At 37.9% G+C, this 26,468-nt stretch overlaps 2 protein-coding genes and 1 long non-coding RNA gene across 5 annotated transcripts in view; 2 read left to right on the top strand and 1 right to left on the bottom strand.

Moving 5' to 3' along the window:
- Positions 1-6,209, top strand: part of LOC116734298 (uncharacterized) — an 11,594-nt gene extending 5,385 nt beyond the window's left edge. Inside the window, exons 3-8 of the mRNA XM_032585613.1 lie at positions 2,499-2,670; positions 2,842-3,120; positions 3,278-3,418; positions 4,935-4,966; positions 5,622-5,687; positions 5,926-6,209. Of these exons, the coding sequence (XP_032441504.1) occupies positions 2,499-2,670; positions 2,842-3,120; positions 3,278-3,418; positions 4,935-4,966; positions 5,622-5,687; positions 5,926-5,994 (759 nt within the window). The 3' untranslated portion in view covers positions 5,995-6,209. The remainder of the gene's footprint in view (positions 1-2,498; positions 2,671-2,841; positions 3,121-3,277; positions 3,419-4,934; positions 4,967-5,621; positions 5,688-5,925) is intronic.
- On the bottom strand, positions 1,443-24,313 carry LOC116734302 (uncharacterized). The gene is made up of 3 exons (XR_004342203.1): positions 24,302-24,313; positions 23,329-23,333; positions 1,443-1,523 (listed from the first exon to the last, which is right to left on the bottom strand). It is a non-coding gene; the product is annotated as an uncharacterized LOC116734302 (long non-coding RNA).
- On the top strand, positions 6,213-26,468 carry LOC116734293 (uncharacterized). Of its 3 annotated transcripts, none has more exons than XM_032585609.1 (9): positions 6,213-7,115; positions 14,266-14,577; positions 15,297-15,560; positions 20,175-20,420; positions 21,520-21,792; positions 21,937-22,071; positions 23,274-23,308; positions 24,493-24,558; positions 25,475-26,468. In XM_032585609.1, the coding sequence occupies exons 1-9, from the start codon at positions 6,989-6,991 to the stop codon at positions 25,583-25,585; spliced, it is 1,569 nt and encodes a 522-aa protein (XP_032441500.1). In that variant the 5' UTR covers positions 6,213-6,988; the 3' UTR covers positions 25,586-26,468. The 3 variants fall into 3 exon arrangements, with proteins under 3 accessions (XP_032441500.1, XP_032441499.1, XP_032441501.1); XM_032585608.1 differs by having other exon boundaries at positions 21,934-22,071; XM_032585610.1 differs by lacking the exon at positions 6,213-7,115 and adding an exon at positions 13,806-13,999 and having other exon boundaries at positions 21,934-22,071.

Raw genomic sequence — 26,468 nt, 5'->3', positions numbered from 1 at the left:
ATTTCAAATACAATCCTAAACAGGTGGGTTTTTAGTCGAGATTTAAAAGAAGTCAGTGTTTCAGCTGTTTTACAGTTTTCTGGAAGTTTGTTCCAAATTTGTGGTGCATAGATGCTGAAAGCTGCTTCTCCTTGTTTGGTTCTGGTTCTGGGGATGCAGAGCAGAACCAGAACCGGAAGACCTGAGAGGTCTGGAAGGTTGATACAACAGCAGCATATCTTTAATGTATTGTGGTGCTAAGCCGTTCAGTGATTTATAAACTAACAACAGTATTTTAAAGTCTATTCTTTGAGCTACAGGGAGCCAGTGGAGGGACTTTAGAACTGGTGTTATGTGCTCTATCTTCCTGGTTTTAGTGAGAACGCGAGCAGCAACATTCTGGATCAGCTGCAGCTGTTTGATTAATTTGTTGGACAGACCTGTGAAGACGCTGTTGCAATAATCAATACGACTGAAGATGAATGCATGGATGAGTTTCTCTAGATCTGGCTGAGACATTAGTCCTTTAATCCTGGAAATGTTCTTCAGGTGATAGAAGGCCGACTTTGTAACTGTCTTTATGTGGCTCTGGAGGTTCAGGTCAGAGTCCATCACTATTCCCAGGTTTCGGGCTGATCGCTGGTTTTTAGTTGTAATAACTGAAGCTGTGCATTGACTCTAGCTCTATAGCTCTAGATCTACTGTATAACTCTAGATCGTTCCTCTTTAAGAATCTTTCAGTTTTGTTTCTGTTCAGCTGGAGAAAGCTTTGGCACATCCACACATTTATCTGTTCTAAGCATCTGTTCAGTGATTGGATGGGGTCAAAGGTCACCTGGTGACATCGTAATGTAGAGCTGTGTGTCATCTGCATAGTTATGGTAGCTAATATTATTTCCTGTTATAACCTGAGCTAGTGGGAGCATATAAATATTGAATAAAAGGGGCCCTAGGATTGAACCTTGGGGTACCCCACATGTGACCTTTGACCTCTTTGATGAGAAGTTTTCAATTGAAACAAAGAAATCCCTGTTCTTTATGTGGGATTCAAACCATTAAGCACTGGACCGGAGAGTCCGACCCAACTCTCCAGTCGATTCAGTAATATGTCAAGGTCAACAGTGTCAAAAGCTGCACTGAGGTCCAACAGAACCAGCACTGTGGTTCTGCCACAGTCCGTATTTATATGGATGTCATTGAACACTTTTACGAGGGCGGTCTCTGTGCTGTGGTAACCATGGAAACCAGACTGGAAGGAGTCAAAGCGGTTGGTTATCGTTAGTTAATTGTTTACACACAGCTTTTTCAATAACTTTGCTGATGAATGGGAGGTCAGAGGTCGGCCTGTAATTCTGCCTCCTGGATCGTCTCCAGAGTTTGATGGCCCCATTAACAAACCCCGTTTTTAAATTCGTTTTGTTCCAGCAGCACTATTTGTAAAGCTACTCCAAGACGAGCATGTTGAGTCACAATTATTGTATTTAAGTTGAATCTGTTGCATCATTTTATCCATTTAATTGATTAGTTTCATAATTAAGTCGATACTTGACAGAGTTGCTTCACAAAAGAAATTAAAACAGGATATATAGAAAAAAGCAACAATTTCAACAAAATAAAACCTTAGAACTCATCTGCTTTATGTTATTGACAGCCAGCTAAAGCTTAATCTAAATAATGATTCACGTTAGTTGATCTGACTGTTACAAAGTGACTCAGTTAAATGGAGCTTAAATGTCTAAAGGTTGTACAACCAATTCCTCCTATTTGTGGCTTTCCTTCAGTTTCTAAAGAACCAAAAAGTGACGACAGCAGAGTGACAGGATGCATGGTGGGTGTTGTTGTGAAGCTGTTTTTATCCTTTATTTCAGCCACAACGAGGAAATATGATCAGTATTTTCAGATCAGCAGCAGAGAAAAGTCTCTCAGTTCAGCGGCTGATAGACGGACTGGAGATGTTGGTTCTGGTTCTGGTTCTGGTCGTTGTGCTTCAGTTTGAAGGTAAAGATCTGTTTTCTTTCATATGAAGATTAGATAAATTCAAGATACTTTGGTTTACTGTTACATTTAATGAAGTTATGATATTTAGTATTTGTAAAATCTGTAGAACAAATTGAGTATGTATTTCTAAATCAGGTTTTGTCCAAATAAATAGAAACATCGTTCATCTTTTGTCCTTTTTCTCAAACTTCTAGCCTGACAAATGTTAATTACTACACTGAATATCTTTTTAAAAGGTTGTAACTTAAACAATCTCATAGCAACAAATCAAACAACAAGGAAGATTGACAAATAACTTCACATTCTAGATCTCCATGATTGTTTTTTAATGAATGATGAAATGTGTAAAACTTTAATGTGTCTTTGTTTTTGCTACAGGAACCAGAGGAGAGGAACTTTCTCTCTATCACAGAGCTGGAGAAAATGTTGTTCTACCTTGTTACAGTCCTGCATCGTTTCATTCATGCTCCAATATTTACTGGCTTTTCAGTATATATGGAGGAATTTCTCCTGAGCAGGAGGTTGGAAATGGAAAAGTTGTTCAGAGTTCACCTCGAGCTTCCAGGTTAAATATGGACAGTAGCTGCTCTCTGATCATCAACAACATCACTGCTGATGATGCTGGACTTTACACCTGTAGACCTGGTCCAGGACCCTCCTCAGATGACCGTGTGCTTCTGAATGTTTTAACCAGTGAGTATGTACAGAATTATTTGATTAGATTTGACTGATTTCAGTCAAAAGTTGTATCAGTATTTTTTCTGTTTATTCTTCACAGCCTGAGACTAGTTGCATTTTCTCTCTTTAAAGAAGGCTTCTTCATTTTTCACAGATCTAAGACAACAGTTTTCATTTTTCTTTCAGTCTCTCCATCTCCTACCGATGCTGATCCAGCAAAGGAAGATTTCACTTTACGCTGTTCTTTGGTGAGATACGGAGATTTGGGTTCTTGTCCAGATAAAAGTCTCCTCTGGGTGGATGAGACAGGAAGTGAACTGACTGGTGAAGGTGATGAATATAAGTTTGGAGGACAGACTGGTTGTGTTTCTCTTCTGACTGTGAATCTTCAGAGCAGCAGAAGATTCACCTGCCAGTTTATTGAAGGAGACAAAGTGAAGATAGAAGCTCACTATGGATCTGAAGGTATGATTTCATATTATTAAGACAAAAATTGACAAAAATTCTGTACCATGTAGGTCTATTGAAATTAAGTAATAGCTTGCATGCAGTGCAATTCAGTGCACATTATTACTTTTTGTTCACCGTGTGCAAGTTTTATCATCTTTGAATTTTTTAACAGCAGCTCCTGCCGGTTACACCTCCATCACCATCATCATCGTTGGGTCAGTGATCGTCGTTCTGCTGCTGCTGGTTGTTCTTGCTGCTGTTTTTACCAAACTCAGGAAAACCAGAAATAAAGAGGATCACAAAACTGCAACAGGTACTGGATTTCTTTTTAATGGAAACTTGATCCTCAGAGGCAAACATGAGAGTTCAAAAAGTTTAAAATAATTTTAAAAACTAATGCAGATATATAAGCAAACATGTTCTGATGGGGCGCTCTAGGTTTAACCTTTCAGAGGTTCGAGGAAAAAGAAACACGCAAGTGGTTTTCAGACGTTTTCATTATAGGAATGTGTTCGCTTCAACACATCATTAGATCTAAGATGGTGATGAAAGTTTCCTCTAGATGTTCTGCAGGAACAGAACATTTAGAGCAAAGACTAAGTGAAGCTACCAACATTTAATACTCAGAAATGCTGAAACATTCAGACTTCCTTTTATTTAATCAGGTCTTCATGTAGATGAAAAGGTCTTGAGGGCTGAGATGTTTGTGCCATATTTGGTGTAAAATCCAAGTCTATCATCCATTTCTGCTGAAGTTATTATTTTTGGACTTAAAGAGGAATGATCTGGGGTCACCGCATAGCTTCAGTTATTGCAACTAGAACCAGAAACTAGAGATCAGACCTGAAATCTGACCTGAACGAAGACAGTTACAAAGTTGGCCTTCCATCACCTGAAAAACATTTCCAGGATTACAGGACTAATCAGGACTCAGCGAGATCTAGAGAATCTCATCCATGTGTTTATCTTTAGTCGCATTGATAAAGCCTAAAAAAACAGGCTTTCTGACTAAAAAAAAAAAACGCTGCTGCTGGAGTTCTGACTAAAACCAGGAAGATGGAGCACATCACCAGTTCTACAGTCCTGAGAGAATAGACTATATTCTCTCAGAATATTTATAAACTAAGAATGATGTTAGTTTATAAATAACTGAATGGATTTGCACCACTGTACATTAAACAGCTGCTGTTGTCATAGCAACCTTCCAGACCTCTCGGGTCTTCTGGTTCTGGTTCTGCTCTGCATCCAGAACCAGAACCAAACACAGAGAAGCAGCATTCAGCTTCTTTGCACCACAAATCTGGATCAGACTTCCAGAAAAAAAGAGTTCCTTTAAATCAATCCTAAAATCTCACCTGTTTAGAGCTGCTTTTGATTAACTATAACTAGACATTGATTAATGCTTGATATATATTAAGTTATTATTAATAATTTTGATGACAATATTTGACAAAATGTAATGTTTGTTGCTCGCTTCATAATTGGTTACTGTATTCTGTTTTTAGCATGTAAAATGAAATGTGTTTTACAAATACACTTGACTTGAAGGCAGCTGCAGACTGCTGTGTATTTTCAAAGTGATCAGCATGTCGTTAGTTAGCTGGTCGTTAGCCGTTCTGGTGAACTGTTCATGTTTTATGTTAATTTCTCAGAACCCAAACAGCTTCGTTTGTTTAGTGTTGCAGTTCACTTCTGTTTCTGATGTCTAACTAATGTTGAAATTCACGCTTCAGAATAAGGAAGACCTGTTTCCATAGTTACGACAGTACACTAATAAGCAGAAGTGTTCATGAAAATCATTGACGATTTGTTTTCCTTTGACTCTGAAGATCAAGATTCAACCTGTGGAAATCATCATTACGTGAGTATTAAAACAAACATGTTTCCTATAGAGTTAAGAAAAAAACATCTAATTGCTCTCCATATGTTTAAGAATGGTCAGAAGACGTACAGTAGCTTCACCATAACTTCTGCAAAATCTTTACCTCTCATGAAGCGTAAAGCAACAGGAAATGATTGCAGGTTCTTCCTGTTTTCTGAACTTGTCTAAGAATGAAACACTTAGTTTTCAGTCATCAAACATTTAGCTGGAATTAACAGCTAACAATAGAAGAAATGCTGATTTTATCAGCCAATAAAATACACTAGCAGCTGTTTTCTTAAATAATAGAATAATTAATGTCAATGTGAAATGTAATGTTTGTAATTTTAGCTCTTTAGGTTGATCAGACGCACCTGAGGACTGAGAGACTTTGACAGGACCGGACCGTTTGTTAAAAGTCTCCATCCCTCATTTCTGTCCATCAACAGTTTTATTTGTTTTCATTTCATCACTTTGTGAAATAACTCAAGTTTTTATTTAGTCGTTCTGGTTTCAGTTTGATATTCTCTGTAAGCTTCTTAGAACTTCTTTTTCACATGACGCTGTGCAGACTTCTCTGCTTTGGTCTCATTTCCCCAAAGAAGGTTTTTAAACTGATACAGCAGATAACAGTAAACTGTGTGTTTGTTCTCAGGATGAGCTGCAGTCCGACCTGACCTACGCTACTGTTAACCTTCCTGAAACCTCTCAGAAGACAAAGGTGAGCTTTACAATCTTAAAACACGGAGCAGTGAGTTCATCTTGTTAAATGTAACATGGTACAATTCCCTGATTTTATTTTTTATTTTTTTAGAGGAGTGTTATGTTATTTCAGCATCTTAAGCCATTAAAACCATGTGAATGTGAAGTTTGAACACACATTGTGAATATGTTCAACAGGTACATGTCTACAAATCATTCAAATGGAACTGAAACAGTTTGCGGTTTGTGTTCTGCAGGACAAACGAGACAAAGACACTGTGGCTTATTCTACTGTCAGGACTAAAGAGAAGACAGAGGCGGACTGATCTCAGCGACCTCTAAAGCTACTTCACCGAGCCCAACACACTGAGCCCAAAACACCGAGCCCAAAACACCGAACCCAACACACTGAGCCCAACACACCGACCCCAACACACTGAGCCCAAAACACTGAGCCCAAAACACTGAGCCCAAAACACCGAACCCAACACACTGAGCCCAACACACCGAGCCCAACACACCGAGCCCAACACACCGAGCCCAACACACCGAACCCAAAACACTGAGCCCAAAACACTGAGCCCAAAACACCGAACCCAACACACTGAGCCCAAAACACTGAGCCCAAAACACCGAACCCAACACACTGAGCCCTAAACACCGAGCCCAACACACTGAACCCAACACACCGAGCCCAACACACTGAGCCCAAAACACCGAACCCAACACACTGAGGCCAACACACTGAGCCCAAAACACCAAACCCAACACACTGAACCCAACACACTGAGCCCAACACACTGAGCCCAAAACACCAAACCCAACACACTGAGCCCAACACACTGAGCCCAAAACACAGAGCCCAAAACACGAGCCCAACACACAGAGCCCAACAGGAGTATATGACCATTACATTACTGTTTCTATTGTAATTATTATTGAAAAATAAAACTGATAACAATAAAATTACATTTGTTTTATATATAGTCAGATTTTATATAGAAATTCAGTAAAACAGACTGACTGCAGCTCTTTAGCATTAGCATGCATCACAGTTCCTCTTTGACTCCTCATGCAAAGGATGTTACAAGGTTGTGCAACAGGAGTAAACAATAAAAAAACTATAAAAATAAAAGTTCATTAATTGCCTCGTTTATGTTCTTGACAATCAGTACCTGTAGCTAAACCTCGGTTCATCTTAGTTGATCTAAATGTTACAAAGTGAATCAGTTAAATGTAATTTAAATGTTTATTTTTGACTAAAGTTTGTAAGGTTAGTTCCTCCTCTGTACAAGTCTGACCCGATCACAGAGTATTGGCATGAAATTGTTTTCAACCATAAATTCAGCCATAAGCAGAAATATTATCAGTATTTTCAATGTTCAAGCTGATAGACAGGAGATGTTGGTTCTGGTTCTGGTTCTGGTCCTTGTGCTTCAGTTTGAAGGTAAAGATCTGTTTTCTTTCACATGAAGATGAGAAAAATTTAATGACTCATTGGTTTACTGTCATTCAATGGAGACACAAAGACTAACATTTTTTATTTGCAGAAGTAAATTTGTGTAGCATTTATTAATTGGTCAGGCTTTGACTGAATATATTAAAAATGCTTCAGAAAATTTGGATTCAATATTTTTTGTCTTTTGTCTCAAATTTCTAACCTGACAGGAATTAAAATGTTACTTACTGTTGACATAAACAATATGCTTATGTTTGTTTCTGTGAATAATGAAGTGCGTAAATAAAAATAAGCAAACTTTATTTATATTGCACCATTCATCGTTGGCATGAATTAAACCAAAGATGGTAAGAACAGCTAATAAAGACAAAAGTTGAACATTTAATTAAAAGTTTGTCTGAATAGCGGTTAATTTAGCTTCTTTTTAAAGGAATCAACAGATTGAGCCACACAGAGAGAAACAGGGCGGCTGCAGTCTGAGTGAATAACATAAGTTTTAAGTTGGGTCTTCGGTTCAGAAGGTTTTGGGCTGAAGAATAAGAGGTCAACATTTTGCATATGGCTGGCCTGTCCATTTAAAACTCTAAAGGTGAGACAAAATTTTGAAATTAATCCTAAATTTAACCAGTAGCCAGGGTAGAGAAGGTTAAACCTGTGTAGTGTGTGACTTTCTGTTAGTTCCTGTTTAAAAGTCTCACTGCAGCCTTTTGGGTCAGCTGGAGACAAGTGATGGCAAATTTATTAAATCAAATAAAAATAGAGTTTCAAGAAATAAAATGAACTTTAATGTGTCTTATTTGTTTCTGCTGCAATGTTTCTGACATCAACAGTTTCTCTAAAACCTTGAACTTCTTTGGCTTTGCCGTTGAGCTGTTTAGATTTAAAGGGGCAGTATTATGTAAAATAAACTTCTTTGAGCTTTACATCATGATATAATATTATTTTGTCATAAAAAACAAAGCAAGTGATGCTTTGATTTTTTTATGCATGTTTGAGAAATCCTTCCATCTCCATGACAACCGTTCAGTTGTTATTTGCCACTCTGTGGGATCTATCTCCGCCTTCGAAGACAGAGCTCCTCCTCAGAGATGCAGTTTTCAAGCTCTGCCACAGAGCAGCCCTCCCTGTGACTCCCTCACTCAGCTCCTTCAGACTAGCCAGCAGCAATTAGCAAACACCTGATAGAACTGAGCATCAGATGAGTTCATTATAGGAGATACTTCTCAGAACAACACTGGTAAAAAAGTTGTTAAAGGGTGAATAGAGGAGCCATGTTGTGATGACTTCTGAAACTGTCCTGAAGGCAGTTTCAGAATGAGCAGGAGTTTTTTAAAGAGACAGAGGATCAACTACAAAGCATTCAGTTCTGAAGTCACTTGATTGTGCTATATAATGGAACTATGTGTATGGTTCAGTTTGTTCAAACCATCAGTTACTTTTAGTATTGATCACTTTGTTCCATCATGCTGATGAAAACCTGCTCAGATCTGAGACTCCTAACATTTTAAGGTTCTCACCTTTGAGAAAATGACTTTAACACCTTCCAGACTGAGACAACAGTTTCCATTTTTCTTTCAGTTTCTCCATCTCCACCAGATGCTGATCCAACAAAGGAAGATTTCACATTACACTGTTCTCTGAGCAGAAGTGTTTGATTTATTGATGCTAACCAAAGAAGCTTTAATATTTCTTTCATTGTCTGCTGTGGTTGGATCACTGAACCAGACTTTATGAACACAAAGAGGACAAAACTTGTTGCTTTGAAAATGAAGTCAGTCTTTTTATCTAGTGGTTCTAAATGCAAATGATTTGTTTGCAAATGCAAACATGTTCTTCCTTATCTAACATTGTAGATCTGTCAAGGAATGAGTTTAAGTTGGCAGTGTTGTAGCCACTAGAGGGCAGTGCTGAGTTAGACAAATTCAGAGGAATTGAGCAAATATGGTAACATAAGATCAGGGCCTTTCTAGCCATGATTTATATTGTTGACCAACAATAAATCACTATATGAAAATAAATCTGGCAAAATAATATTTTTAAAATGTGTTATTTTTAACAGAATCTGTTTTAAATGAATTCTAACTGAACATCACAGAGACTGATGTGAATATCTAAATATAGCATAAAATCTTTCTGTCTTTTTCTTCAGGTATCAGGAGGCAGTCAGTCCAGATCTACCACAGAGCTGGAGATGTTGCTGTTTTACCTTCATCATCATGCTCCACTGTCAACTGGCTTTATGAGAGAGCTAAAGACATGAAGAGTCAACAGGTGGTTAAGGAAGGAATCATTGTGCTGAATTCCTCTCTTGCTGCCAGGCTGAGTTTGGACAATAAATCTTCTCTGATCATCAGTAACATCACTGCTGAGGATGCTGGACGTTACAGCTGTCAGCTTTTGGAAGGAACCAGCTATGACGTAGATGTATATCTAAATATAATGAGAAGTAAGTACTTTGAAATGACTTACTTAGACTTAGACTTAGACTGACTTAGACTGACTTTATTGTCATTTTGCATGCACAGGGTGTATACAGAACGAAATTTCGTTGCATACGGCTCAGGACAGTGTTTTGAGCTTTCAATGTTATGAGGTTACTCCAGAATAAAATAAAATACAGTATAAAATATGAATATAAATATAAATATAAAATATAAAGTGCAGGATTGACAGTAAAAAGGAAGTTACTTAGCTCTGTACATGTGCAAGGTATAAAGTGGAGACCAGATTTTAAGTGCAGTCCAGTTAAGAGTTCAGCAGTCTGATGGCAAGTGGGAAAAAGCTGTTTCGGAACCTGGTGGACCTGCACCGGATGCTGCAGAACCTCTTTCCAGAGGGCAGCAGGGAGAACAGTCCATGGTGGGGGTGTGAGGGGTCACTGACGATGTTTCGGCCTCGGGACACGCAGCGCTGGGATGAAATGTCCTGAATGGAGGGAAGGGGGGCCCCGATGATCCTCTCTGCTGTCCGCACCACTCTCCTCACGTTCTTCCAGTCGGAGGCGCTGCAGCCTCCACACCACAATGAATGCTTATGTCTCCAATTTATAAAACTAAAATCCATTTCTGGAGTTTCCTCTTACATAATCAGATCAGATCCACCTTCAAACTTAGTTCCATTTTCATTCTTCCTACAGAACAACCAGTTTAATAAGATAAGATAAGATAAGATAAATCTTTATTGTCATTGTCACAAGGACAACGAAATTCAAAGGGTGCCATCAGTCGGTGCACATGCCCAAAAACAAAAAATAACTGTCTCACAATTCACACACAACGCAAGAATCAACAAACTGGCAAAAAAAAAAAAAAAAAAGTAAGAACAGCCACATTCTCACATACATCATTTATGATGATTAATGGTTGTTTTTGATTGCATTTAGTTTTGTTATTGCTATCGGGTAGAAACTGTCTCTGAGATGGTTGGTTCTTGTTCTGGTTGCTCTATATCTTCTGCCTGAAGGCAGCAGTGTGAACAGAGAATGTCTGGGGTGAGAAATGTCCTTTGTGATGTGTTGTGCTTTTCTTAGACAGCGGTCGCTGTGCAGGTCCTCCAGTGAGGGGAGAGGGCAGCCAATGATTTTATGGGCTGTATTCACAACCCTTTGGAGAGCTTTCCTTTGAGCCGTAGTGCTGCTGTTATACCATACGCAGATACAGTAAGTCAGTATGCTCTCTATGGAGCACTTGTAGAAGGACACCAGCAGCTTCTCCTTGATGTTGTTCCTCCTGAGAACCCTCAGGAAGTTCAGTCTTTGCTGGGCCTTTTTTATCAGCTCGAAGGTGTTCATGTTCCATGTGAGGCCCTGCTCAATGTGGACCCCCAGGAACCGGAAATCAGCTACCCTCTCCACACATTTTCCCCCAATGGTTAGTGGTGTAATGTCCGTTTTATTCCTCCTGTAATCTATTATGAGTTCTTTTGTCTTTGAGTTGTTGAGGAGCAGATTGTTCTCCCTGCACCACTGCAACATTCCTCACAGGGTCATCTAGATTCTAGACCACTTAGTCGACTGTCACAGAGGTTCACCTCTCAGCAGGTCTCTTCAGTGAGGCCTCCTTAAATATAATGATTAGTTTTTATATAGGTTATTTTAATTCTATCAGATCACATTGATAATCCATTATAGCTCAAAAATTGTTTTCCCAGTTTAGAAACAATTTTATCAACAAGTGAGCCATAAAGCATAAACTTGAATTTAAAAAGAAAATTCAATAAAAGTGAACAATTTTCTATATGTATGAATAAATATGAGAAAGAAAAACTTTAGAATAATGAAACATTTAATTAATGACATTATTAAAATACATTTGGTTTTGTTTTCATTAATTTCACATTAAAATTAAGGACATAATCAGAAATTCATCTTTTTCACTGAAGATAAAAGCTTTAATCTTTTTCCCTGTCAAAGATGGAAACTTATTTCCTTGGACTGGAGCCAGCTCCACATATCATCTAAAAGTCTGAATGAACTTAAAGTTGAAACAAAATAAATGTTCAACATTTTCCATCTCATTTTCACTAAATATGCAACTTTAAAAACTCCTTTAAACTGATTTATTCATTAGTTAATTAGAACTCATTCAGAAGCTTTAACAGTAAATCTTTAACCTTTGTGTAGAAAGAATATAATAAAAATGTTTGCATTATTTTAACAATGTGCTCTAATATAATTTCTTTGTTTCTGACTTGGAAAAGCTTCTTTATTAAGATATTTCTGATAAATGTATTTCATATTTTTTACATCAGTAAATGTAATGTTTTCCATGTTTAGGTGTTTCAGTCCAATAATAATTTATAACTTTATCAGATTTTCTTCCACTGATTTTAAACTATCAAAGTTTGTTAGCGTCTTCTTGATGTTTTAACCTTTAAACTCAAAATTCTTCCTACAGATTTTAATTCTCCATCATGTTTTAACCTGCTGTGATTATTTCAAAATTTAAATGACAGAACAGCAGTTCTGAGTTTGATTTTTATTGACTGTTGATGCGTTAGCATTGATTAGCAAAGTCAATACACACTGACTGCAGTGAGGCTAACCTAGCCTAGTATTAAAAAAGAGGATCATTTAATGCTAGCCTTGGACAAAACGTTTGGCTCCTGCTTCCTCTTTTAATTTTGCCCGGGATCTTCGACGAGTGACGTTCTCAGTGGACGACGTGCAGCGACCGCGTGCTGGTAAAACGAAACAACAACAAAGCGTGTTGACGTCACAAATCACAGAGTTTAATCTCATACAAAGCAATCGACAACAAAGCTGCAGAGGAACAAAGATATGCATTTTATCACAAAATAAGACACACAAGGGAAGACAAACGAACACAAAGACAGACAAAGGCGCCCACGTGGAGAAAAGATGAAAAAACTCCCTCGCTGGCTTGCTGACCTGTATTTTTAAATGTAAGAGGCGTTTCCCTATTTAATATATGCAAAAAAGCGTTCTGTTGTTTTGACCAATCAGGGACCTGTTTCGGCCCCCCAGAAAACCCCGGAAACTCCCCTTCTTACAGCTCAGCTTCTAAGGTGATCTGTTTTTTGTCCAAACGAAAGGGGGAACCACTCCGTGTCCCTCTCCGCCTGATACGGGAGAGGCGCCAAGAAGTCTCCAACCCCTTTCGGACTGTAAATTTTATTGCTGTGTCTGTCAAAAGGGGGAGGAAAAAAGGGCCCTACTTTGTCTGCTGAATTCCCAAATGCTCAACAGAAACTGTTCCAAATTAAAATGTTGGCTATACCTTTACACATGTCGTGGATTAGCTGTATTAAGCACCAAACAATAATTATTTTCTTAACACTAGCTAACAGGAAGTGACCTAACTCATGTTTCCGTGATGGAAGCTGGTGAAGTTGAGCGTAATGCAGAGAGACGAGTCGACTCTCAGAGTTTCCTCTGGGACTGAGAAGCTGGACTGTGGAGGAAGTTTTCACATTCTCCCTCTTCAGCATCACATCAGGCCTGCAGCCAAAGTTTATTTAGTTTGATCAAGTTTTGGTTCATTTTCTGCTGGTTTAGGTTCATATCAGGGAGTGTTGAGCCTCTATTTGGTTTTTATTGACTGGAAATTAGAAACTGGGAGATTTAATTACACAGTGAAATATTTTAATCTAATGTAGCATCAGGTCAATACTAACTGTCACCGGTAGAGGGCGCATGTGGGTCTTGAGATATGGCAGACTCACCAGCAGAGCATTCTGGGATATGTAGTATAAACAGTGAATGGTTTGTTTTCCAGTGATCAGCTCTAGCAGACATGCTGAATGTTCTCATGGACCAAATGTGACCCACTGCCTGAGTCTGAAGCCTCTGCTGGAAGGATCCAGTTGGACCTGATTGGATTCTGTTCTGACTCGGTTTGATTCTCTGTCTGCAGAGTCTCAGAGCTGCTGCTGTTAGTGGACTGACTGCAGCTCATTAGTATTTATCACAGTTCCTCTTTATGAAGGAAATGACAACAAGCTGTGTTGAAAATAATAGAAATAAAATAATGAACCAAAAATTTGTTCTATGTTCTTTACAATCAGTTCACAGTGAAATCATTTCTCATTTTAGTTCTCAGTGTTACAAAGTGATTCATTTAAAGATTGTTAAAATGTTTATTTCTAACTAAAGTTTGTACAACTACTTCCTTCTATCTGTGGTTTTTTTAGTCAGTTTCTAAAGAACCAAAAAGTGACGACAGCAGAGTAACAGGATGCATGGTGGGTGTTGGTGTGAAGCTGTTTTTATTCTTTATTTCAGCCACAAAGAGGAAATATGATCAGTATTTTCAGATCAGCAGCAGAGAAAAGTCTCTCAGTTCAGCGGCTGATAGACGGACTGGAGATGTTGGTTCTGGTTCTGGTTCTGGTCGTTGTGCTTCAGTTTGAAGGTAAAGATCTGTTTTCTTTCACATGAAGATGAGAAAAAGTAAAAGAAACTTTTTGTTTCTCATGGAGACATTAACTTATAGAATCTGTAAAATAAATATTTATGGCATTTATGAGTGAATTTTTTTATTGTCCTCAAGACTGAACAATGTAAAAGTAATTCAACACCAGAGAAACAAGATGACTAAAACATTTCTAATTTCACCTTCATGATTATTTGGTGAAGAATGAAATGTGTAAAACTTTAATGTCTTTGTTTCTGCTGCAGGAACCAGAGGAGGAAAAATTCATCTCTATCACAGAGAAGGAGAAAATGTTGTTCTACCTTCAGAGAGACCTTCATCATATTCCACATGCTCTAATATCATTTGGCTTTACAACAGATATGCAAGCCAAACTCACTCAGTGGTTATAGATGGAAAAGTTGTTCAGAGTTCACCTCGAGCTTCCAGGTTAAAAATGGACAGTAGCTGCTCTCTGATCATCAACAACATCACTGCTGATGATGCTGGACTTTACATCTATAGACCTGGTCCAGGAACCTCCTCAGATGACCGTGTCTATCTGAATGTTTTAACCAGTGAGTATGTAGACCTGAATGATTTAACTCTCAGACTCTTTCCTTCTGATCAACTTGGTGAAATGTTGGTCAGATGTTTCTGACATCATCAGTTCTGATTTCCTTTTTCTCTGAAACCTTGAACTTCTTTGGACTTTAACATGAGGGAACCTCTCAGTGACCTGATGCAGTCAGAAGTTCACATGTTGTTCTGTCAGAGAAACAATCATTTATTTAGATTCAAATAAACATTACCCATCAGTCCACACAGTCTGAAATGAAGCTTGCAATGAGGTTTTAAATTTGATTTTCCCAGCCAACCTCTGTTGTGTTTCTTCCACTTCCTGTTTGAGCTGGGGGCGGGGCCAAGCTGTGATGTCATCAGGAAGTCGGCTCATCAGAGTGAACATTGTGCTCGGCTGCTGAGGATGTTTAGATTTAATCAGTTTATCTTTTATTGTTCAGTGTTTGACCAAAGCATTGAATAATCAACTTTCTATATAACTTGTTTTCTTCCATCAAGCTGATGAAAACCTGATCAGATCTGTAATAATAATGTAGATCAATAATCAAGTAAAATGGAGAAAACATTACAATAAAAGTAATTATTGTTATGATTTATTTTATATTCTACATTCTGCAGCCTGAGAACCTAAAACTTTATTAAGGTTCTCACCTCTGAGAAAGTTACTTTAACATATTTTAGACTGAGAAAACTGTATTTGTATTTTTTCCTTCAGTTTCAGACGCTGATCCAACAAAGAGATATTTCACATTACAATGTTCTCTGTGGAGATACGACGACCTGGATCCTTGTCCAGAGAAAAGTTTCCTCTGGTTGGATGAGACAGGAACTGAACTGACCAGTAGAAGAGATGATTACAGCTCAAGACAAAGATGTTTTTCTTCTCTAACTGTGAAGCATCAGAGCGACACCAACACAAGATTCACCTGCCAGTTTATTGAAGGAAACAAAGTGAAGGTTGAAGCTCAATACACAGAAGGTAAAATATTCTTTTTATACAGAGTAAATGAGATAAACAGCAGAAATTACTAGAATTTTATGTGATGATTTATATTTTATACATGTTATCATTTGTCTTTGTAGACAGCTTACAGTATATTTTCAAAACAAGTTTTCTATCTGAAATAAAACTTGATTTTTTCCTCTCTGAGATAAACAAGGTTCAGATCTTTTTTTATTTTTCTGCTGCAGCTTAAGATCAGTGAAACATCCTGCATGAAAGCAAAGAGGACAAAACCTGTGGTTACAAATATTCATTAATTTACAGATACTGAGTGAGATTTATGATAATAATATGAATTCTGATTTATATCACTGTGTTGAGTGATGACAGAATCATTAAGCTTGAATTATAAAATAAAAATGAATTATTATTATTTTGTAAAGTGAAACAGATTCACTGAACTGATCAGTGAACCGTCTGAATGTTTATGTGGAACAAAATGACCAGTGCAGCGTTCTGTAGGGAAACTTTAAAACGTGACACCAAAACAGAGCAGCAACTTTTAGAGACAAATAGAAACGATAAAAAGAAGGAAGTGAAACAAACAGGAAGAGACAGATTAGTGTGTTAAAGAGAGAAATGCTCACAGAGGCTTCAGACTGAGAGTCACATGTTGGTCAGTTTCCAGGTTAGATAATGTTAAGGAGGAAATTTATTAGGTTAGCTTAAATTTTGGAAAAAGCATGGCTCTCTTTTCCTCCTGTTAGCCCGGGTCCCGAGCGGATGTCGTCACGGCTGGCAAGAAGACGGCGAGGCACAATGAGTCACAGAGATACAGAGTTTAATTCAATAGAAAACACCAGAGGTGTGACCAAGTCACTGTGTTGCAAGTCTCAAGTAAGTCTCAAGTCTCTGTCCTCAAGTCCGAGTCAAGTCTCAAGTAAAGACAGGCAAAAGTCGAGTCAAGTCTCAAGTCAGGAACCTTTAATTTCAAGTCATTTCGAGTCGTTTTTATTTTATTTTTTTAATAATTTGCAATTATACATAAAATTCAAATATTAGACCATTTGTTCTTTTTAAAATATGTATTTGAGGTTCATTTGTGATCCTCTTATTCATCTGGTATTCTTCAAATCTGTCAGAAGTAAACAGATGTCAGAAAATAAATTACAGCCTTTCATGAATTACATTTGACTTCAGTTTACTCCTTCTATTCATAAATAAACATCAACACTACAACAATCATAGTTTTCAAAAAATGAAATAAGTATAAATGAAGTTATCACAAGTAAACTCAGGAAGGTCTGGTGCATTTATTTTTCTGCTTTTATTTCTAAGTATGTTAGTTTCAGTCCTCCGTAAATATGGGACAGATATTCTAAACACAAAATTTATTTGGGACAGTCACTGTATTTGGTCTTTTTTTTTTTTCCCAGCAAAGCTATACTACTTGGAAATGGGTTCTGTGCGACATGTGACAGTCACGCCGGTCAGTGCATTAAGTCAAAAACAGTTGACTTAATGCACTGACTGCAGTAAACAATATATTGTCAATATAATTTCCCAACGTAGATGTCTTCAAATACACCAACCATCCTTAGATGATACTAAACCCGGCTCATCATCATGATGGGACAGAGAGACTCTGTTCCCTGTGTTCAGGTCCAGAATCTGCTTTCTGTTCCGGAGCCCCGCTCACTATCCACCGGCTTCCTGAGCTAACACGGTGCACATTATTTGTGGAGGCATTTGAAGGACCGGATTTATGGTAAATCATCACCAATTTAACCCGGAGTACACATGCTAACACGAAGTTAGCTAAAGTCAACTATCTTACAGCAAAAGAAAAGTGCCACCTACCGATCTTTGTGAAGCTTCAAATGCCGGACAAAGTTGGACGTCGTGGCATCTCCATCCAATATTCTCTTCTTGCATGTTTTACAAGTTGCAGTTCGTTTTTTATTCGAAAGTTCATAACCTACGTAGCCAAAAGAAATTACTCGCGGAAGCATATTGAGCCGTTATTTCGTATTTCGTTCCCTGAGCTCTGTAGCTTTGCCGCGTTTTTTTAAACGTCCAAATCCTGTTAATTTGATTGGTTGTGCTGCAGCTACGTACACATACATACATAAGGAGAGAGGAAAACCATAGTGACGGTCTGCGCATATTGAATGAGTGAAATTAATTAATGACGCCACTTTATAAATATGGGGTTTTAAATTTTAAGACTTTGAGTAAAAAATATCAAGTCTTTTCAAGTAAACAGCTTCAAGTCGAGTCAAGTCCCAAGTCAATGGCATGAAAGTCAAAGTCAAGTCCGAGTCTTTGAGCATTTTTTCAAGTCAAGTCTCAAGTCATGATTTTAACAACTCGAGTCTGACTCGAGTCCAAGTCATGTGACTCGAGTCCCCACCTCTGGAAAACACCGTATGAATTTAACAAGAAACTTCAGAGTACAGAGAAGTACATTCTTTACCTGAGACAAAAGAATTAAAAGAAAAAGAACAAAGGCGCCTTTGGAGATAGCTGATGCTTAAAAGCAAAACAGGGCAGTTGTCTGAATTCTTATTATTGAGCATTCCCTTTTCTAGTGAAGGCGTTTCTCTTTGTTAATATATGCAAATAGGGCGTACCTCTGTTTTGACCAACCAAGAGCTACCTTGGAAAAAACTTAGACCTTCCCCTGAGTTTTAATGACAAATATCAAGAGTCATTTTAGTTATTAAAGTTATAAGTTATTTTCACAAAACCTATCTTGCTCCTCTGCAGTCAGCTTCTCCAAAGATTTGAATCTTTGCCTTATCACAAACAATAATGAGATAGAAGTCTTTTTCAACCTGTACAACCTAACATTCAAACCATTCTCTTTTGATTCCGATATTGTCATAGTTAGTACATTTTCAAATACATTCCATTTACTAGATTAGTACTTGTAACTTGGGTAATATACTTTAATCTAACACACTATTGCTATCAATATTTAAAAGGTGTATCAGAAATTAAACCTAAGTGTTTCCAAGATTCCTAAGTTGTGATCAACTCCAGATGCAACTCTGAGCTCCTGGGAAACCCCCGACCTCTGACCTATGAGCCGGGGAAGATGTTCTTTATGGCCTACTAATTTAAAGCCTTTCAAGAGCAAAGTGTTTTATGGCTGCTCTAAGTTACAGCCTTGCCAGGAGAATGTTTATCTCTGAACTCCTACCTTGCATCAGCTTGTCCAAATAGGAATGTTGATCTACTTAAACGCACATGGCATTAGCTTAACTATATTAAACAATCAAAAATAGCCATATTTCCTTAACAATAATAAAGTGAGTTTTAACACAGTGAGCACTAAATCATCCAGTTCTTCAGGAGAAACTAAAGTTTTAATGCAAATAAAAGAACTTCAAATTTCTGAGATTCTGGAGTTGCTGTTTTCAGATTTGTGAACTGTTTCTATTGAAAAAAATTCCCTTCTCTCCCTCGGCTTGTTTTCTCTCTCTTCCTCTGATCTTGGTTCCTCTATCAGAGGCCTGGGAGATTCAGGGTTCTGCACAGTATCTTTACTGTACCTAGAACTGCACATTTCTGGACTGAGATGTCTGATGTTCCTGGGATTTGTTTTAGCCACTGCTCCAGTTTGGGGTTGACTGCCACTGTGGTTTTCACCTTCCAGGCCTTTCCCAGTTCCTCTCTGAGGTCCTGGTATTTCTCCAGTTTCTCCTGCTCCTTTTTCCTGATGTTGCAATAACTTGGTATAGCTACATCCACCACAACTGCTTTCCTATGTTTGTCCTCCTCCATAATCTCCGGTTGGTTCGCCATTACCATTGTGTCTGGATCTGGAAGTCCCACAGGATCTTAGCTCCTTCATTCTCCACCACCTTTGGAGTTTTCCCCACGTTGATCTCGGGGCTTCCAGTCCATATTCTGCACAGATGTTTCTGTACACTATGCCTATGGTTATGGTTATGTCTTTCCATGTACGCTTTCCCTGCCAGCATCTTGCACCCTGCTGTTATGTACTGGACTGTCTCAGGGGTCTCATATTATAAAAAAATAAAATAACAACCTACAGTTTGGATCTTGTCTGGTAGATCTGAGTCTCTATTGCTCTGGTGTTTACTGTTTGTTCCTGTGCAGCCAGGATCAGTGGCTCTGTGCTGTCCTTTAGTCCAGCTTTTTCCAGCCATTTATATATTTATGCTTTTAGCTCAAATTTACACATTGTTTATCTTAAAACCCCATTGATAATGTTACATAGCAAATTGCACTTCTTCCTTTTGCTGGAGAGAAAAGAAACTGAAACTGTTTGAGGTTTTCTGTAAAACTGAATATTAAACAAAGACAAACTAAGAGTTTATATAAATGTGTGACCAGAATTTCAACAATAAGGTCAAAATAATCTTCTTATCTGTAGAAAAGCTTCAAAGATTGCAAAGATTAAATATTTGTTTCTGTAGTCTGTTTAAAATGTTTAAACAGACTATCAAAACATTTGAACCCATAAAAATGTTTATGGGTTCAAATGTTGAATAACTTGATTGTTAATGATGCATTTAATCTTTTTACATATTCTATATTTCAATTTAGGCAGAACAAGAGACTGATACTTATTATTAATAACTAAATAGAGTAAAATATTTCTCTGAATGTTTTTTCCAGTCCATCTCTACCACAGAGCAGGAGATGAAGCTGTTCTACCCTGTAACAGACCTTCATCATCCGACTCATGTTCCTCTGTTAACTGGACTTATAAGAAAAAAGACAACATGAACAAGGAACAGGAAGTTCCTGGTTCTGCCAGATTGGACAGAATCTGTTCTCTGATCATCAACAACATCACAGCTGAGGATGCTGGACGTTACCGCTGCAGATATAATACATATGTTTATCTAAATCTGCTGATCAGTAAGTAATCTAAATAATGACTCTACCTGCTGATTTCAGTCTTTTAAAGATCTGACTGTTTAGATCATGATGTGTTTTTAGTTCAGTCAGGACTGGAACTGGATCCGTCTGATTTTAGAGACTAAATTAATCTGTTCAGTTCTCTCATTATGATGATATTTATGTTGTAGCAGTTTAACACCAGTTCCAATGGCTCACCTTCAGAGTTACTGCCATATATTAATCTGCAATGTTTCCACAGAACAGATGCATTTCATAAGTATAAACACTCATTCGATGGACCCTGAAAATCAGCCACAACACAGGAATAAGCAGAAAACTCAGATTTATTAAAAGACAGTGCAGACCGGACATACTGCGGAGAGGAGAGATCTGTGACTTGAGAAATATTTCAGAAGGAATCTGTTAGTGTGTGTGTAGAGTACACTAACCTGGCCTGCTGATCAGGTCCTGAAACGATCAGCTGAGGGTCGAGCAGATGTTGCACAGATGAGGCTCTGGAAGGAGTTTCTGGGGGAGGAGAAGCGCTGATGCAGGGCAGCGCACCAAGTCTGCTACAGTCCGGGAAGACGAACGCTGTCCTCCTTCACGTTCAGCTAAAGTGCAAAATCCAAATCCAAATCCTTGCAAAACTACTGCCTGACCACTCTTCAGGCAGTGGTCACACACGAAGAGTCAGAGAGCAGAATAGGTATCCGTGGGAGTGGGCGTGAGTCGGTATCTGAAAAACAGGCCTGGGTCGAGATCCAGATGGGCAAACAGTGAGAATCCGACAGGCAAGGCAGAGAGGCCAATCCAGGGAATAAGAGCGTGGTTGCAACGAACAGGGCGAGGTGAGAGTGCTGGAAAACCACTAGCTAAAAACGTTTGATGATCTGGCAGTGACTGTCGGTCTGACTGAGAGGCTTAAGAAGGAAAACAATCAGGGAGCCACACAGGAGCAAAAAATAACAGAAATGAGGAACATGACCTGGATCGGCTCAAAAAAAGACACAGAGCACCATGTGAACAGCACAAGAATAAATATAAAACTTAATTTTGTTAGTTTTCTGACTTTAGAAAATGTCTATAATGCTGAAATGTTATTATTTTCTTTCAGTCTCTCCACTAGATGCTGATCCAACAAAGAATAACTTCACATTACAGTGTTCTCTGTTGAGATACAGATCATCAGGTTCTTGTCCAGATAAAAGTCTCCTCTGGGTGGACGAGACAGGAAGTGAACTGACTGGTGAAGGTGATGGATATAAATCTGGACGACAGACTGGTTGTGTTTCTCATCTGACTGTGAATCTTCAGAGCAGCAGAAGATTCACCTGCCAGTTTATTGAAGGAAACGAAGTGAAGATAGAAGCTCACTATGGATCTGAAGGTATGATGTCATCTTATGAAGAGAAAATTTTAATAAAAATGTGTGATTGTATCAACCCTATGAATGTTTATTGAGATCTAGTGATATATTTTTAAGCCTAGCATACATTATTGGGTGATTTGTGATCAGAATTTTTAACAGCAGGTCCTGCTAACATCCAAACCACCATCATCATCCTCGGATCAGTGATCGTCGTTCTGCTGCTGCTGGTTGTTCTTGCTGCTGTTTTCATCAAACTCAGGAAAAGCAGAAATACAGAGGATCACAAAACCACAACAGGTACTGAGTTCATGCAAATTTACTCATTTATAAAAGTTCATACTTTATTAATATGAAAGAACTTTAAATGAAGAATTAAAATATCTAATGCAACAGAGGAGCCATGTTGTGATGACTTCCTGAAGGCTGAGTTTTAAAGAGACAGTGCCCCAATTTAAAGGCATTAAATTATAAAGTCAATTTTCTTTTCAGTCATATTTGATACATTCAGTATTTTTATAACAAGTTAACAGAGTTACTTCATTATACTGTGAAATTGAACTATCTGGCCATTTGCTGATTAACAATCTTTTAAAAAGCCGAACTTAACGATTCTGATTTTGGCCGATAAAATTTTTTTGTCTGAAATGTTGCTCAATATATCAAAAAAGTTGCTGAATTGGCAACTATTAGTGTGACTATTGTTAGCAGAAAATGTGCAGACATGACCTGGTCGGCCTGTTTGACAGTCAAACTTTTCTAACCGGAGAAAAGAAAAGCACAGTGGTTGATTTTTAGACCTTTGCCGAGGTTGATAACATCGGTGGATAAGATCGGCTTCACATGGAAAAATCAGCTGATCACCGATCTCCCAAAATTAAGGAAATCGACACAAATAAATTGACTGGCTGATAAATCGATGCACCCTAAACAAAACGTCTGAGACAGTCTGGATAAACCAACCATAACTCAGAAAGGCAGCAGCATTCCTGTTATAGAATCAGATTAAGCTGCTTTATTTGGATACAAAGCTATTCTAAAACTGCAAAAATATTATAGAGAGCAAACTGAATCTTTAAAATTGTTTGGATCAGCACAAGCAGTTCATGAGCTGAACTGGCCTGGGCCTGGGTTACAAGGGCACTCTGGTGCCATATGACTGTTGGCCACATGAAAGTAAGTGTCAGGATGGCCTAGTCAAAGTCTAACTGAAAACTGAGTGTGAAGCTGCACACAGCGCTGAGCTGAACTTCCTGTTCTGAGCTCTTTCCTCCAGGTGTTAAATGTGAGCAGGATGTGATGAACACAGAAAGGTTTTTTTTTTCTGTTTTTCTTCACCTCTATTTCTGACATGTAACTCTGTGAAAGACTTTTCTAAGAACTGTTTCCATAGTTACCACAGTGCAGCGAACCAATAGTGGTTAAAAATAAGCAGAAGTTTGATATGATCACTAACATTTTTTATGGAAATGATTATGATGGTTTATTTTCTTTTGATTCAGAAAATCAAGATTCAGCCGTTGAAAATCATCAATATGTGAGTATCGACACAAACACGTTTTCTATGGAGTTTGGAGAAAAAACATCAAATCTCTAAATGAAGTTTTAACGGGTTGAAAACTGGAACTGTTTTTGTACATGACGACAGTTTTGACACTTGTGCAACATCTTCAGCTCTCAGGAAATTTAAAATGACAGGAAATGATTTCAGGTTCTTCCTCTTTTCTAAACTTGTCAGAGAACAAAACACTTTAAGTTTTAAATGAAGACATTTAGCTGCAACTAACAACTAATAATAGAAGAAAATCTGATGTTTATCAGTCACTGAAATACAGCAGCAGCTGTTATCTTGAAGAAATAATGTAATAATGAAGTCAATATGAAATGTAATGTTTGTAATTTTAGCTCTTTGTGTTGGTCAGACTCACCTGTGAACTGAGGCTGAGAGACTTTGACAGGACCATCTCAGGTCCAAAACCCGCCTGGACCATTTGTTAAAAATCTCCGTCCCTCATTTCTGTTTATTAATTATGAAACAGGAAATCTGTAGTTTTATTAACATTTGATTAACCAAAAGTAATAATTTTAAGTTCACATTTTCCTTTTTTCTCACAGATACTTTGTTAAATAATTCTGTTTTTCATTATCATCGTTTTGGTTTTAGTTTGTTTTTCTCCACTTTTCTTCTGTCCACTCTGTGGGAATCAGAATCATCTCATGTTTATGGACCAGTGATGTCACATCATGACCCGGTTTGGCTGAAGCTTCAGTTTCAGAGAGTTTCTCACATTCAGGATTCTCTGACACACAGAAAGGTTCATGTTGGTTTAATGGCTGAAAACAGTTCAGTCTCTAAAAACAATCCCACATCACCAGGCCTCCTCCACTGTGCTCAACAGTTAGAATTGAGATGTGTCACATGACACTGTGAACCCAAATGGTTCCAAATATTCAGAGGCAGCTTTGCAAACGTAGCTTTTCTTGGAACTTGATTTGATAGAATGTCTTATCTGGTTTGTTCTTGGACAACTTTTACTTTGTAGACTCCTTAGCAGAAGACATGTTGTATCTCAGTGGGTATGTTGGACATGTTGTCTCTTCCTGGGTAAATAAAATGAGTAAAATGGACAAACCCAGCAGGACAGAATAAGGCAGAAGAGTTTCTGCGGTTCCACAGATGGAGATTGTTTCAGCAGATAAATGTAAACTGTTTGTTCTCAGGATGAGCTGCAGGCCAACCTGACCTACGCTACTGTTAGCCACTCCAAACCCTCTGAGAAGATAAAGGTAAGAGACCCAATGAGCTTTGCAATCTTATAATTGTCTCATTTTAAATTTGTTTGATTTCATAAAACCAATGAATGAAACAAATCCAATCTAAGTTGCAGGTAGAAGACTGACTGAATTCATCTGTTTACATGACATTGTTAAATGTATTATGGTATGATTACAGTTTCTCTGTGACAAAGTTAAGCTCCTTACACATCAAAATACCAGGAGCGTTTCAATATGGCCGCTCCTCGCTTCAGCAGTAATAAGCTGTGGTGAAAACATGTTTATTTTACAAGACACTCTTGTACAAATGTGTCTAAAATTAATGTTACATGAAGCTCCTGTAACTTTAAACTGGAAACATTTAAAGTGTGGTTTGTGTATGGAAGGTAAAACTTAAACCGATGTTTGTTCGAGGTACTTTGAAGAATCGTTACTTGGATGTTGCCATGTTCTAATTCCGGTTCCAGTAAAATGGTTACAACATCTATCATTCCCTCCTCTCTTCTTGCTGCTCTTCCTGGTTCTTCCTGGTTCTGTCGGCCCAGACTAAATGAAAATAATCCATGTTTTTGTCTAACGCAGTTAGCCACGTCTCAATTAGACTTTTTTCCCTGTAGCTCCTTTGATGACGGGTTAGAGATGTTAACTAAGCAACTTTGTTGGGAGGAAATCTCACGTTTTCCCACAGTGACAGGACATGGCTGTAAGAAAAGATGAAAGAAACTAAAAATAAAACAATCAGCTCTGCTGTGGGAACAAACAACTGTAATAAAAATACACTACATAACTAAATAGCATTTTTTAAAGAGAAAAAAAAGAGTGAGAGTATTTTAAGGGGACATGCTGTGTTTCAACAACCAAATATCTACAAGTTTTTCCATAAAGTCTTTCATATGGAACTGAAACGGTTTGTGGTTTTGTGCTGCAGGTCCAACCGGATGAAGAAACTGTGACTTATTCTGCTGTGAGGACTAAAACAAAGACCAAGGCGGACATCGATCCCAGCGACCTCTACAGCTGCCTCACTGAGCCAAAATGAAGAAACAGGAAGTCAGACGTTTAATAAACCGCCGTACAGGAAGTGAGCTGTTGGGTTTAGGTTTCAGCGACACCAAAGATTTCATTTATTCATGTTTTGGACGTTTTCTGTTGTTTTTAAGTTATCATGAAGATTTCTTAGCAGAAATGTACTGTGACTGAGTTATATGATAAAGTTTTGTTATGTTTGTAAAATATGTGGAGTGTAAATACTGAACTAAAGAGAAGCAGCATGAATATGTAGTAAGTGATGCATTAAGATCCACAAGCAGAACAGCAAATATTCAAAGAACATGTTGACTAGATGTTAACTTAAAAATACAACTTTCAAAATGCAACTAACTCATATCTGGTGACTTTTAGTCGGTTTACGCTTTAAGGCTTTGATCGCTGCATCCGAACAAACTGAACGTTTATTTTCAGTTTTGCTCATTTTCACATTTTTTTTTTCTGGATTTATCTAAAATGTTTTTTTTTATTTATCCCTCGTGAGTTTATACAGCAGATTGTTTGGAACGTTTCAGCAAAGCTTGAGTTTAAACCCTGCAGGTTTCCACATGTTTCACTCTGTCAGCTGCTCTGGCTTCTCGTCCCCTTCAGAGTCCAGTTTAATGATCCTGGTTCTGGATTACTGAGATCAGCGTGGAAATGAGACAGAGTTAGTAACAGAGTCGGACTGTGACCGTCTCCCTCCGAGTCTCAGGGATCTGGACTCCAACATGTAGTTTCTTTTTATAAGCTGCTAAAATCTCCTTTTTTAAACCAGATATTCAGTTAATATTGTTTTGTGTTTATTTTAGTATTGTTTTTAAGAACTATGTAAAACCTATTGTGAAATTGCTATTATGTATGAAAGTTGAAAATAAACATTTTCTTTGGTTATA

Source organism: Xiphophorus hellerii, chromosome 15 (assembly GCF_003331165.1).
Source record: "Xiphophorus hellerii strain 12219 chromosome 15, Xiphophorus_hellerii-4.1, whole genome shotgun sequence".
In the NCBI taxonomy this organism is placed as follows: Eukaryota; Metazoa; Chordata; class Actinopteri; order Cyprinodontiformes; family Poeciliidae; genus Xiphophorus; species Xiphophorus hellerii.
This window is presented reverse-complemented; position numbering and strand designations above follow the sequence as displayed.

Bases quoted from the DNA above. Each gene is read 5' to 3' on its own strand.
- LOC116734293 (XM_032585608.1), top strand. From the start codon at position 6,989: ATGAAATTGTTTTCAACCATAAATTCAGCCATAAGCAGAAATATTATC. The intron at 7,116-14,265 runs GTAAAGATCTGT...TTTCTGCTGCAG, and splicing joins CCTTGTGCTTCAGTTTGAAG to GAACCAGAGGAGGAAAAATT. The intron at 21,793-21,933 runs GTATGATGTCAT...AATTTTTAACAG, and splicing joins AGCTCACTATGGATCTGAAG to CAGGTCCTGCTAACATCCAA.